The sequence below is a fragment of the Colobus angolensis genome, unplaced genomic scaffold, assembly GCF_000951035.1.
Source record: "Colobus angolensis palliatus isolate OR3802 unplaced genomic scaffold, Cang.pa_1.0 Scaffold116, whole genome shotgun sequence".
NCBI classification, from domain to species: domain Eukaryota; kingdom Metazoa; phylum Chordata; class Mammalia; order Primates; family Cercopithecidae; genus Colobus; species Colobus angolensis.
In genome coordinates, this window is record NW_012112697.1 from 4,408,416 (window position 1) to 4,423,478 (window position 15,063).

The window sequence follows — 15,063 nt, forward strand, 5'->3', positions numbered from 1 at the left end:
ATTGTGATATATTCACATAAAATAATTTTATACAGGTATGAGAATGAATGAACTATAATCATATGCAAGTGTATAAACAAATCCTGTAAACATACTGTGGAGTGAATGAAGCCAGAGAAATGAATTATACATACTGTGTGCATATATTTATGTAGATAGACAGAAGTAATTATACCTACTGCATGCATATATTTATGTAGACAGGCAAAAGCAATTTGGTACTTGGTCAGGATAATGTTACCCTTGAGGGGCAGTGACTGGAAGGGGAAACATGAGGCAGTTCCCAGGGAACTGGTAATGTTCTGTTTCTTGATGTGGGTGTTGGTTCCATCAGTGTGTTCAGTTTGAAAATTTACTGAATTGTTGCACTTTTCTGTATTTATGTTATACTTCAATTAAAAGTTAAAATATTTCCTGTTAACGTTTAACTACTGCTTAACCTTGTATAAAGGCAGTGCAGTACACAGGATTCTTCAGTTAGCTGTTCCATTTGTTTTTCAAGACAAATTGGGATCAAACAGTCAAAGTGAGTTTTCAGTAGTTTTTGTCTTTAACTCATTTTAGTAGAAGACATCAGTTTTCTCTCTGGTAATTTCACTAAGCTACTTTTCCCTTGTCAGCTCTCAGTTACTTTCTTTTTTAGAGGATGTCACTAACACCTGTTTGTTTATGGATTAGGGTTGACAGCAGTGAACGTCTATCCAGTACCCAGCCTGCTCACTTCCTTGGATCTCTCCCGGTGAGTGTTGCTGATGAGGTGGTACTTGTTTCTTACCGTTTAAGAGATACATGTGGATTCTTTGGCAGTTTTGATGTACAAGAAGTCTTAAGTATTTTGAAATATTTGGATAACCTGGAAAAAGGAGAAAGGATGAGTGGATCAATAAGTTTAATAGCCTTACTATATAAAGGAAGGATTCTCTTGAAATAGTAAGGTGTCTATGAATTACTCTTTCTTAAAGACTATAGATGTAGGATGAGATGCAAACAAAGAAGACCTGTTATCTTCATGGCACTGATTCCCTTTTTGTCAGTTGGACTCAGATAATTCTTGATTTTTAGATAATGGGTTTTTGTTTCTTTTTGGTTTTGGTTTTGGTTTTTTGAGACGGAGTCTCGCTCTGTCGCCCAGGCTGGAGTGCAGTGGCGTGATCTCGGCTCACTGCAAGCTCCGCCTCCCGGGTTCACGCCATTCTCCTGCCTCAGCCTCCCGAGTAGCTGGGACTACAGGCGTCCGCCACCATGCCCTGCTAATATTTTCTATTTTTAGTAGAGACGGGGTTTCACCATGTTAGCCAGGATGGTCTTGATCTCCTGACCTCGTGATCCGCCTGCCTCGGCCTCCCAAAGTGCTGGGATTACAGGCGTGAGCCACTGCACCTGGCCAGATAGTGGGTTTTAAAATACTATTTATTTATTTTGTATTCCTGTAACTCATATTGGTCTCATTTTTGAAGGGATATTAATTATATTCAGGATTTTATTACTCCTCTCAGTGGCCAGAAACAAACATAAATGAGGTTTGTTTTTCTTTTATTCATTTTTGACAACTGTTGGGCATTCTGGGTTCAGTGGTTGAGTTTTGCAGTCTAGTGGCGAGATGAGCAATCAAACAAGCAGTGACAGGGCAGCATCCTAAGTGCTGTGAGTACAGGATGCCCAGAGCAGATCAAAGGGGCAGTGGGCAGGGTCCTGTGTGGTCAGGGCTGTTGTGAAGACTCGGTGAGGTGATAGATGCAGAATGCTTGGGATAGTACCTGATCTGTAGTCACCCCAAGAAATACTAGCTATTGTAACCAGGTTTCTTTTTGTTGATTTCATTACTTTATCATCATTTTGAGCTAATGTTTTAGACTCCATTTCTTTCTGCTTATCTTCCCAGCAAAACCCCAGCATGGATCAGCACTAAAATTTTACCTTTTCCATTGAGCTTGATCGTTGCCAAAGAAAATCACATCCGAGTAGACACCACTGCAAACTCAAAATTTCCAACTTCATCTGGAGTTTATTGGTTCTTTCTCTTGCCAGCTCCTTCCAGTGTCCTCAGCATCTGCCTCCCTCAGTGTCCCCCTCCCCAGTCTCCTCCATACTGGAACTTAGCTTCTTACTTCATTGGGAAAATAGAGGCCATTGTGGGTGGTTTCCCTCAGCTTCTGAACACCTACCTTGCTTGAATTTATATAGATGTGTTTCATTCTCAGCTTCTCTCCTGTGTTCATGGCCAGTCTAGCTGTCTGTGCCTGTGTCCCCTCCACTCCCACTGCCGTGGACCTTGCTCTGTTCGTCCTCATTGTCCTCCTCCCTCCTCTTCCCCTTTCCCTCCTCTCTCTCTCTCTGTGTGTGTGTGTGTGTGTGTGTGTGTGTGTGTGTTTTCAGCCTCTTTTTTCTTACTCTGTACACACACTTTATCTCTTCTGTCATAACAGAGTTCCCTTTACCTCACAACCCCCCAGCTATTGTCTTAATTCCTTTCTTCCCCGTTTTGTCCAAATTTCTCAAGAATTATGTGCATTTGTTGGCTTAGTTTCTTCAGTCTCCATCTGCTTATCCCTCTAACAACTCAGTTTAGTTCTGCTTTTATTGGAACTTTTCTGTATTGACACAGTTAATCTTGCTCTCTTTTCTCCAAACATGCTTTTTCCTTGACTAGCTAATACAGTCTGATTCTTTTCAGGCCACTTTGACCATGTTTCTTGTGCGTACCCTTCTTCCTCAGCTAGCCCTTTAAAGGCTGATTATCCCCAGGGTTCTGTCCTTGGTCCGCTATACTCCATTGGACGCGACCTCATTTACTCCAGTTATTTCAGCTACACTCACGTCTCCAACCCAGGCCCTCTCCTCCGGGTGCTCCAGCATCACCAAGCTGCATGTTATTCCCCATACACGTCATGTGTTTCTTCTCTTGCCTCTGTGCTCTAGCTCATGTTGCCACCCAGTGCTTGTAATGTGCTCCTCACCTCAGGCTATTGTATAGCACCTTCATATTCTAAACCACATATTTCTTAGAGAGCTTGTTTTGATCCATTTTAGGTAAAGGGTTTCCTTCACTAAGGTATAGCAATATGTGTGTTTCCCTTACATAGTGCTACTTCATTCTGCCTCATTATATCACTCGATAAACCCATAGATATCTTGAGGCCTAGAGAAGCTGTCACATCTGAAAAAAAATTCTCTTTACTAAATATCTGCATAGTGCTCTACTGATTATTTGAGCTCACGTTCTAAATGGTTTGAAACTTTTCCCCCACTAGTTATCTGTTGGCTTTACTGTCTCACTTTTATTTGTTCTGTTCATTTTCCCTGGAATTTACTTCTTTTCTTACCCAGTCATTACCTGTGGAAGTCTTAAGTCATCTTTGAAGGTTTGTTAATTATAATTCCTTATCTTTCCCTCATCCCATCCCAAGTGTGCTTTTTTACTGTAGGAAGCCTTTTTATCTTCTTTGAGCATACAGGATGATTGATCCAGTATAGTACTTGTCTCTCCTCTCCCTTCTAAGTCAACAGCATTCATTGAGCACCTACTGTATTCCAGGTAATGTACCAAGGGATGCCTTGGAGACTGTGTCCGTGCCCTCAAGGGCTCACAGGCTGGTTAATGGATACATTACAGTCTAGTGAAATGAGTTCCACTTGTCATCTTAAATGTTGCCATTTAATTATTTGTTTTCTGCAGAAACCTGCTAGAGTGTGTCCCTGACTGGGCCTGTGAAGCAAAGAAGATAGAAGTATTAGATGTGAGCTATAATCTTCTCACAGAGGTTCCCATAAGGTATGTGTGCCTGAATGCATATATTATGTATATATGTATGTATGTACTAACATTCGTGTGTGTATTTAATTTTTTTTCTAGATTTGGGTTGCCTTTTATTTGTTCAGTGAGTGTTGAGTACCTGTTGAGCATGAGGCAGTGTGATGTGCTGTAAGGAACATAGTAAAGGCTAAAGCATGGGCTTGGCTTGCAAGGAACTTAATGAGAAGATAGTATAACATATGTGGATAACTGTGATGAAGTAAATATACTAAGAATTGCTGCCATAGGTTGGTGACATGATAGTAATAATGGTTAATTTTTTTTAGGATGAGCTGTTATAAGCTGAGCAATGTTGTAAGAACATCACTTTTATAATCTTACCTAATCCTTTAAAAACCTTATTATATATTTAATAGGTACTCTTATCTTCACCTTAGAAATGAGGAAAGTAAAGCTTAGAGCAGTTAGGTTACTTGTTGAAGGTTGCACTTAACCAGGAAGTGATGGGAGCTGGCATTTGAAGGTAGTCTTTCTTTTTGGGAGGCGGGGGTGGGGGATGGAGACAGGGTCTCATTCTGTCACCCAGGCTGAAGTGCAGTGGCACAGTCACTGCTCACTGTGGCATCAACCTGCTGGGCTCAGGTGATTCTCTGGCCTCAGCGCCCCCCTCCCAATAGCTGGGACTGTGGGTGCACACCACCACACCCAGGTGATTTTTGTATTTTTAGTCGAGACGGGGCTTTGCCATGTTGGCCACACTGGTCTCAAACTCCTGGGCTCAAACGATGGGCCCATCTCAGCCTCCCAAAGTGCTGGGATTACAGGCATGATCCACCACACCTGGCCTTGGATATAGTCACTTTTACTGCAGAGCTTTCACTCTTAATCACTACACTGTATAAATTAAATGGAGAAAATCAGAATAAATTTGAATAATTAGGGAATGTTTCATGAGAAGATGGCATCTGAATTGACCCTTACCAGATGATGGGATTTTTTCTAAGTGGTGGGAGAAAGAGAGTGGTGCTTGGTGAAGGGGGCAGGGAATGATATATTCAAAACCATTGAGGTATAAAATATATGGTTATTACCTATGGAGTCTTTAAAATTAAACTACAGGCATTTAACATAGTAAATATGAACATAATCTTTGGAGTCAAAACTTAATTCAAGTCCAGACTTTACTATTTACTATGCAGTGTAAAATCTTAGGCAAATCAAAGTTACCAAACCTTTCTGAATGAACTTCATTTTAATGAACTTCATTGTTAAGTGGCTTAGCACGTTTTAAGCACTCAATAAATAGTAGTTTTTATTGTAGTGAAATGTTATGAATTTATTCACAAGATGTGTTAATATTAATGTACTGAATTTTTGGTGCTGCTTAGACTTAAAATCTAAATTGATTTATTCTAAAAATTGCCTTTTTAGTTTAGATCTCCTGTGTGCTGTTTGCCTTTATTAATTCACCTTTTCTCAGAATGACCTTAATGACTTCCTGGTGGGTGGTAGGTAAACATATGGTCATAGCTGCTTTCTTGGCTCAGGCACTTGTCAGTGAGTATACAGTCTAGGAGAATATGTTTCTATAAGTTAACTGAGTTCAGTTAAATGGGCCAGGACAGCCTCAGAAAGAATGAGTTAACTAAGTTTTTTATTTGTTTGTATGTTTCCCCCCTAGAATTCTAAGTAGCTTGAGTCTTAGAAAACTGATGCTGGGACACAATCACGTGCAAAACCTCCCAACACTGGTAGAGCACATCCCCCTCGAGGTGTTGGATCTTCAGCATAATGCACTCATGAGGCTGCCAGACACCCTCTTCTCCAAGGCCTTAAAGTAAGTACCATAGGATTTTTTTCGGAAGAGCAGAATCATTGGCTGAACAGACTGCAGTAACTTATCATTGAAGTGACCTTTGAAACTGTATTTACAGAGAGTTTACCTATAGTCCAACTATGAGTGGAGACTTACTTGCAATTTTTATGAAACAAAATATGACACTGTTTTATGAGGCAGTAATTCCTAGTTGAAATAACTGTCAAATCCTTAAAGAGGTTTCTGTGTTGTAAACAATTTCAGAAAGGTTGAGAAAATTCAGGCTTTCATCTCTGAAAACAAATACAGTTGTGGTATTTAAAGATAAGTAACATTCTGCTGTGGCTTCTTTGGGCAATTTAGAGCTTTTGCATTGGAGAGAAAAGGACATACCACTAAAGTTAATTTGGTTTTTGCTTCTAGCTTTACCAGACTACCTTTGAATTACAGTCTTTATGTGCAAGCTTTTTGGGTACTTTTTGAAAACTGTATTTACAGGTAATGTCCTTCCAAAAGGTGTCATTTGCCTTCTCACTATAAATTAACAAATAGATGACATGTCTTCCTATTTTAGGCCTGTAATCAGGTTTACCTAATGTGTACATCACCTTTAAGTGAAAGCTAGTTTTGTGGGGTTGGTTTGTTTTTGTGGGGTGTTTTTTTTTTTTTTAGGAGACATGGTTTCACTCTGTCACTCGGGCCGGAGTGCATTGGTGCAGTCATAGCTCACTGCAGCCTTGACCTCCTGGGTCTAAGTGATCCTTCCTCCTTAGCCTTCTAAGTAGTTGGGAGCACAGTCGTGCACCACCACACCTGGCTAATTTTATTTTTTGTAGAGACAGGGTTTCACCATTTTGTTCAGGCTGGTCTCAAACTCCTAGACTCAAGTGATCTGCCTGTCTTGGCCTCTCAGAGTGTTGGGATTAACAGGCATGAGCCACTGCACCCAACCTGAAAACTAGTGTTTCGGTTTTTTTTTTCAAATATGGAATGGTTCACAAATTTGCATGTTATTTGTGCTCAGAGTCCTTGCTTATCTTCTCTATATCGTTCCAGTTTTAGTATATGTGCTGCCAAAGCGAGCACTGAAAACTGGTTTTTAATTATATTTTTCTACAACATGGAGAAGGCAATATTGTTTTCTTTTTTTTTTTTTTGAGGCGGAGTCTCGCTCTGTCGCCCGGACTGGAGTGCAGTGGCCGGATCTCAGCTCACTGCAAGCTCCGCCTCCCGGGTTTACACCATTCTCCTGCCTCAGCCTCCCGAGTAGCTGGGACTACAGGCGCCCGCCACCTCGCCCGGCTAGTTTTTGTATTTTTAGTAGAGACGGGGTTTCACCGTGTTAGCCAGGATGGTCTCCATCTCCTGACCTCGTGATACGCCCGTCTTGGCCTCCCAAAGTGCTGGGATTACAGGCTTGAGCCACCGCGCCTGGCGCATGTTGTTTTCAATTTAGAAATGGAGAAAACAGAGATGAACAGTAGTAAATGAACAGGAGACGTAAAAAACTGTTCAGCCCACAGTTGTCTGGCTTGTTCTGTCTTTAGCAGCTTATACATCTCTTAATGTATAATACAGTTGGTTGCATATTCTTCAGAATAAAATCTTTGGGAATTCTAAAAAGTATTTAAAGGAAATTTTCTTTATGTAACATTTATATGGAGTCTTGATGCAGTTGTTAATCTACAAATGTTTGTTAGCAATGCATAATGCTGCATTTGGTCCTCATGATAGTCTGAATAAAATTAGTTTACAACCTTAGAATCTGTAGTGAGTAACTTAGCTGTAGTGAACTGTCAGTGATATTTATTTAATGCTAACTCTGGACAGAGCTTTGTTGAGACCACAACACAAGCAGACACACAGTACTCGCCATTAGCTTAAAAGCTAATTCGTTATGTAAAACTTATATTTCAATATAAAAAGCGAATTAGGGATTATGGATCATACGACATGAAGAAGACCTGAGAACACACAAGTTTAATAATAATAGCTGTCTTTTATTGAGAATATTCTGGACCGGGCGCAGTGGCTCACACCTGTAATCCTAGCACTTTGGGAGGCCGAGGCAGGCGGATCACGAGGTCAGGAGATCGAGGCCATACTGGCTAACACGGTGAAACCCCGTCTCTACTAAAAATACAAAAAATCAGCCGGGCATGGTGGTGGGTGCCTGTAGTCCCAGCTGCTCAGGAGGCTGAGGCAGGGGAGTGGCGTGAACCTGGGAGGCGGAGCTTGCAGTGAGCCGAGATCGGGCCACTGTACTCCAGCCTGGGTGACAGAGTGAGACTCTGTCTCAAAAAAAGAAAGAGAATGTTCTGTATATACCAAATACTATGTTAGGCGAATTTTTAAATTATTCCATGTTTTGTCTATTAGATTGGCAAAGATTAAAATGGATTTCTAATATTCAGTGTTGACAGTTGACAAATGTGTGGCAAACTGGCATTCTTAATAGTCTTCTTGTGGAAGTATAATTTCTTTTTTTTTTGAGACATAGTCTAGCTCTGTCACCAGGCTGGAGTGCAGTGATGTGATCTCGGCTCACTGCAACCTCCACCTCCTGGTTTCGAGCAATTCTCCTGCCTCAGCCTCCTGAGTAGCTGGGATTACAGGAGTATTCCATTACGCCCAGCTAATTTTTTTATTTTTTATTTTTTAGTAGAGACAGGGTTTCACCATGTTGGCCAGGATGGTCTTGATCTCTTGACCTTGTGATCCGCCCACCTTAGCCTCCCAAAGTGCTGGGATTACAGGCGTGAGCCACCAGGCCCATCCCAGACAAAAGTTTTTCTAAATGGTGTATTCGTAGTTCAGAAATATGTGAACATGATATTCAGCAACATCCTTTCAGTAGGCAGTTTGACAGTAAAAGATGAAGTTAGGTTAGAATCAGGCACTCCAGAAGCCTGGGAAAACAACCAGGCTTGTACTTTTTTCTCTCTACTTGGTTTGCATGAATTGAGTAAAAGGAACTTTGGGTTGGATAGGATCAATTAGAGAAAAACTACTTGGAGAATGTTTTTTTTTTTTTTCCATTTGGGAGCTTGGAATGGCAGCATTCCATACTGAGGTGACATGATGGTTTCTATATAGGAAGGCAACAAATAGAGGAGGTGATGATTTGTGTGTGTTCTGTCAGTCTCAGATACTTGAATGCATCTGCAAATAGTCTGGAGTCTCTACCATCTGCCTGCACTGGCGAGGAGAGTTTGAGTATGTTGCAGCTGCTTTATCTGACCAACAATCTCCTGACGGATCAGTGCATACCTGTCCTGGTGGGGCACCCGCACCTGCGAATCTTGCACCTTGCAAACAATCAGTTACAGACCTTTCCTGCAAGGTAAAATGAATGCAGACTTTGTTCATTTCAAATACACAACGTTAATTCTACATTTGTCAGAAAAAACATAGCCATCTGACTATGACTCTTTGTTTACGTTGACTGACTTACAGATGCTATGATTTTACTAGTTGAGTGGCAAAATCTCATCTTAATAGTTAGTACCCTGTTGCTAAGTATCAGTAACCAGGAAAATTGGTTAAAATATGTTTTATTTTTAGTTGTGACTACTTAATTATGGTCTAATACTCAATCTAGAAAAGTACAGGCTTATGAAACAAATTCTGAAGACAATTTTTTCTTTTCTCTTGTCATCATTGTTTTATAAAATACTGTTATTTATTCATAGTACAAAAATGGAATGCTTACTGTATGTCAAGTATTGTGTAACAGTTACAGTCTCTGTCCTCTAGGAATGTACAGTCAAATTGGGGAAATAAACAAGTGGATAGGCAATTGCAGTGCAGTCTAAGAAAGGTAGGGTGTTTGGCCGGGAGTGGTGGCTCACGCCTGTAATCCCAATACTTTGGGAAACCAAGGCGGGCGGATCACAGGTTCGTGAGATTGAGACCAGCCAGGGCAATATGGTGAAACCCTGTCTCTACTAAAAATACAAAAAAATTAGCCATACGTGGTGGCACATGCTTGTAATCACAGCTATTCAGGAGGCTGAGGCAGGAGAATTGCTTGAACCCTGGAGGCAGAGGTTGCAGTGAGCCAAGATTGTGCCACTGCACTCCAGCCTGGGCGACAGAGTGAGACTCTGTCTCAAAAAATTACTAAATAAATAAAATAAATAAATAGAAAGGCAGGGTGTTGAAGAAGATATGCACACATTGCCAGTCACGTTGCACAGAGCCTGGGGATGGGGTTAGGCTCCCTGAAGGAAGAGATGAATAGTAGTTAGCCAGGCTACACCTATAAGAACACATAAGAAAGATGTTTAATGCTGTCAAAGTTTGAGACAGTGTCAGTGAATAAGTAAATACATTTCAAAATACATTTGGTTAAAACAGCAACTTTAGAACTTTTTTTTTTTTTTAAGAGATGGGATCTCATTACGTTGTCCAGGCTGGTCTCAAACTCCTGGGCTGAAGTGATTCTCCTACCTCTGCCTCTCAAATACCTGAGACTGCAGACGCATGCCACCGTGACCAGCTAAAACTTGGAAAATTTAACACCAGAAAAATCTATGCCATGAAAGTAGTCATTAAAAATAATATTTTCAAAAACTAAGAACATGGGGCAATGACATTTGATATTTAATAATTTTTGATGAAATTATATATATGTAAATTATAAAATTTTAATTTTTATTTACATTTACCATTTACAAAGTGAGATAGAGCTTAAGAAAATACACAGGAGAAACTTGATTGCAGTTCAGGTGATTCTCCTGCCTCAACCTTCCAAGGAGATGGGACTACAGGCATGCACTGCCACACCCAACTAATTTTTGTTTTTTTTTTTTTTGAGATGGAGTCTTGCTCTGTTGGCCAGCTGGAGTGCTGTGGTGCGGTCACAGCTCACTGCAACCTCTGCCTCCCAGGTTCAAGTGATTCTCCTGCCTCAGCCTCCCAAGTAGCGGGGATTACAGGCATGTGCCACCACACCCAGCTAATTTTTTCTATTTTTGTAGAGACAAAGTTTCACCATGTTGACCAGGCTGGTCTTGAACTCTTGGCCTCGTGATCCATCCGCCTTGTCCTCTCAATGTACTGGGATTACAGGTGTGAGCCACTGCATCCAGCCCATACCTGACTAATTTTTTAAACAAAAACTTGTAGAGGCCGGGTATGGCGGCTCACACCTATAATCCCAGCACTTTGGCAGGGCGAGGCAGGCGGATCACAAGGTCAAGAGATCAAGACCAGCCTGGCCAACATGGTGAAACCCTGTATCTACTAAAAATACAAAAATTAGCCAGGCGTTGTGGTGGGTGCCTGTAATCCCAGCCACTCAGAAGGCTGAGGCAGGAGAATCGCTTGAACCCAGGAGGCAGAGGTTGCAGTGAGCTGAGATCACACCACTGCAACTCCAGCCTGGCAACGGAGCAAGACTCCATCTCAAAAAAACAAAGCAAAACTTGCAGAGGTGGGGGGGGTCTCACTATGTCCAGGCTGGTCTTGAACTCCCGGCCTCAAGTGATCATCTCACCTTAGCCTACGAAAATGCTGGGATTATAGGTGTGAGCCACTATGCCTGGTCAGCCTCCTTGAAAAAATCAAACAATAACTTTTTACTTTTATTTTTTTTAATGACTTCTACAATGAATGCAGAATCTTAATTTCAGGATGTGGTAGATCTCTTGAAATGTTACCAGATTAACCTAATTGACCTCAAATATGTTCATATTAAGTGAAAATAATGGACCACTGACATATTATATTAGTTTATGAAGCTGTTGGATGATATATAATTAGCTGCATAATGCTGTAAAACTATGAATCTCACCTAATTTGATGACACTTTTATTGTTGGAGGGGTCAAAAGCAGGTTGATATAAAACTTATATCAAAGAAAATGAAAAAAAGTAATAAAGACAAGAATTAGGCCGGGCACAGTGGCTCACGCCTGTAATCCCAGCACTTTGGGAAGCTGAGGTGGGTGGATCACTTGAGATCAGGAGTTTAAGACCAGCTTAGGCAACATGGTGAAACCCATCTCTACTAAAAATACAAAAATTAGCCAAGTGTGGTGGTGTGTGCCTGCCTGTAATCCCAGCTACTCAGGAGGCCAAGGCATGAGAATTGCTTAAACCTGGGAGGTGGAGGTTGCAGTGAGTGAGGTCGTGCCATTGTTTTCCAGCCTGGGCAACAGAGCGGGACTCCATCTCAAAAAAAAGAAAAAGACAAGAATTAACATCACAAAAAATAGAGTAATCTGAGTATATATAATAAAACTGAGTAGAATTTAGGAACAATATATTTTTAAAAATGAGTGTTCTCTACTAAATAGTAAATCCACTATCAGTTCATTTCCTGAGCAGTGTTACAATTGTATAGGCACAATACAAATCTTGTTTGTTTCTTTTGAACTATTTTCAGAATCTAGCACAATTCTGGGTACTGAGTGAGGAGGCTGAATTTCTGTTTACAAGTCAGAAAAATCCAGTCAGGATAAGGGAAAACAACATGAGATTTGGACATGGGAACACTTTAAAAATATATTGTTAAAAAAATGTATATATATATATTGTTAAGTAAAAGAAAGTCGTAAATACAATGTGTATAATATAGTACCTTTTTTTGTTTTTGTTTTTGAGGCAGGGCCTTGTGTCGCCCAGGCTGGTGTGCAATGGTGCAGCAATAACTCATTGCACCCTTAAACTCCTGGGCTCAAGCGATTGACCTGCCTTAGCCTCTGAAAGTACTGGAATTACAGGTGTGAGCCACCACGCCTACCTGGCCTATAATACCATTTTTTAATTTGAAAAGTATAGTTTCATTCCTTAAGAAAGACAAGAATACTATCTACCAAAATGTTATCAGAGATTATCTTTGGCGGTAGCATTAAAAGATTTTTTTTCCTGTTTGTCTCTATTTTTCAGTTTTTTTCAGTGAGTATATATTACTATCAGAAAAAATAATTGTAATTTACAAAGCTTAGTCATTTAAAAATATGAAATTTCTAGGAGTAGAAATTATTTATGATATGTTATATGAAAAAGGCAAGATATAAAATTTATGTAAAAACAAATATGAAAAATTTGGTAGGAAATTCAGCAAAATGATAAAAGTTATTCTTTCAGATTGCTGGTATTGGCAGTTTCTTTATTTTTCAAACGTTCTCTCCGTGTTAACAGCAGTTGATTATAATTTTTAAACCAATAAATCAAAATAAATTAGAACAATTTGTAATAACCTAAAGGTGTTAGTCTTACTTAAAGTATTTTGCTTACCATGTAGAAAGCTTTGCTCAGTCATGGAACAGTGTAAATCACTTGCCCCACAGCACAGTGCTATGTGTATAATAAGAACTTGATAGATGTTTAGTGGAGATGAGTTAATGTCATGAATGGGTAAGTGTAGAGATTTAAAACTGAAAAGAATCTTAGCGATGGGCTGGGCATGGTGGCTCATGCCTATAATCCCAGCACTTTGGGAGGCTGAGGTGGGCAGATCACTTGAGGTCGGGAGTTCGAGACCAGCCTGGCCAACATAGAGAAACCCCATTTCTACTAAAAATACAAAATCAGCCAGGCATGGTGGTGCATACCTGTAATCCCAGCTACTCGGGAGGCTGAGGCAGGAGAATTGCTTGTATCCGGGAGGCAGAGGTTGCGATGAGCCAAAATCAGACCATTGCACTCCAAACTGGGCAAGAAGAGTGAAACTCCGTCTCAAAAAAATAAAAAAAGAATCTTAGTGATGATTTAGTACAACCTCATGTTTTACAGCTGAGGGTATTGAAGACTCCTGACATTGACTTACTTAGTATTTTGCTGCTAGTTAGTGGTAAAGCAAGCAACAAAACTAATCCCCCAATTTGAGGCCACTCCTTTTCCGGCCACTTTCTGTACATTAGGTAACAGGAAGATGTTCCTGCCCACAAGATCCAACAGCCCTTGAAACACACTGAGGGAGATCAGGCTTAGTTATAGCAGGAGTAGTTATCTTCTTGAGCCATTGCCTTTCCTGGTGTTCCTCATATCGGTTTCATTTCTCACCAGTCATCTGGCAGTGGACCATGTCGTCCTTCTGTACTCTGAATAGCACTTCCTTGGCAGCTGCTCAGTCTTGGTGCATTCTAGTATTCTAGTGTTTCTTTTTCAGCAAACTAAATAAATTGGAGCAATTGGAGGAGCTGAACCTAAGTGGCAACAAGCTTAAAACCATTCCCACAACCATAGCAAACTGCAAAAGGCTGCACACCCTTGTTGCACACTCCAACAACATCAGCATTTTCCCAGAAATACTGCAGTTGCCTCAGATCCAGGTACTTCTGTGTGCTGGAATGATGTCCTTATTGGGGGAAACGGCAGGAGAGTGAATGAGGTTATTCTCCTTTTATAAAGAAGAAAGGAGTGTGAACGAGATAGTTCTCATAAGAAAAAATATTCTTCTCATGTATTCTGGTTTGGGACCAGAGTGTATGTAATGAATTCCTGGGAAGAAATTAAGTTCCTCTTTGGGGATATAGTAAGAGATTGGACACTTGGGAGTAAAGAACTAAGTTGCTATGATGTATTTTCTTTTGATTTCTCGATTTTTTCTTAGTTTGTAGACCTAAGTTGCAATGACTTGACAGAAATCCTGATTCCAGAGGCTTTGCCTGCTACATTACAAGACCTTGACCTGACTGGAAATACAAATCTGGTTCTGGAACATAAGACACTGGACATATTTAGGTAGGAAAAAATTTGAAATGGAATCTGTATGTGCTCTTAGGCCCACCAGCCATGTGTAGGTCTTCCTTAGTACTGTGGAGATCTCTATTAATGAAAGGAACAGAATGAATTTAGGCCATAAAGCCCCTAGGTTCTCTTCTTTGATTAAGTTATGAATAGATGTTGTATTCAGTAGTCAATCTGTTTGTATTAGGACTACTCCATGGCTACTACCCACCCACATACTGAATATTTTCACAAAAGGCATAGATGTTTTAGGTGGCACAGATTATATAACATCTAAGAGACAATACAAGTTCATCCATTGTACCAAGACTTCATTGTATCAAAATACTTAACATAAATAGATGGTTGGCTAAAATTTGGAAATCTTTGTTGTGCTTAGTTTTTGATTAAAACTCCTATCCCTTTGAACCTCCTACCCCTTTCCTTTCTCTCCCCTCCTTCTTTGCCAGTAGTTCAGCATACTACTTTCATCAGTCTTTCTGGAAATGAATCTTAGTCTGTCCATAGATTATTTTATTAAAAGATATATTATTGTTGGCCGGGCGCAGTGGCTCATGCCTGTAATTCCAGCACTTTGGGGGGCCAAGGTAGGTGGATCACCTGAGGTCAGGAGTTCAAGACCAGCCTGGTCAACATGACAAAACTCCATCCCTATTAAAAATACAAAAATTAGCCAGGTGCGGTGGCTCACACCCGTAATCCTGCACTTTGGGAGGCCGAGGTGGGCAAATCACTTGAGATCAGGAGTTCGAGACCAGCCTGCCCAACATGGTGAAACCCCATCTCTACTAAAA

General features: G+C 40.5%; 1 protein-coding gene across 2 annotated transcripts in view; it reads left to right on the forward strand.

Moving 5' to 3' along the window:
* The window catches only part of PHLPP2 (PH domain and leucine rich repeat protein phosphatase 2), an 88,358-nt gene that overhangs the window by 54,241 nt on the left and 19,054 nt on the right, over positions 1–15,063 (forward strand). Inside the window, exons 10-15 of one of the 2 annotated variants that reach the window (XM_011961872.1) lie at positions 679–739; positions 3,677–3,772; positions 5,436–5,591; positions 8,713–8,913; positions 13,689–13,851; positions 14,133–14,263. In XM_011961872.1, the coding sequence (XP_011817262.1) occupies positions 679–739; positions 3,677–3,772; positions 5,436–5,591; positions 8,713–8,913; positions 13,689–13,851; positions 14,133–14,263 (808 nt within the window). The remainder of the gene's footprint in view (positions 1–678; positions 740–3,676; positions 3,773–5,435; positions 5,592–8,712; positions 8,914–13,688; positions 13,852–14,132; positions 14,264–15,063) is intronic. The other variant, XM_011961881.1, reaches the window with a different exon arrangement.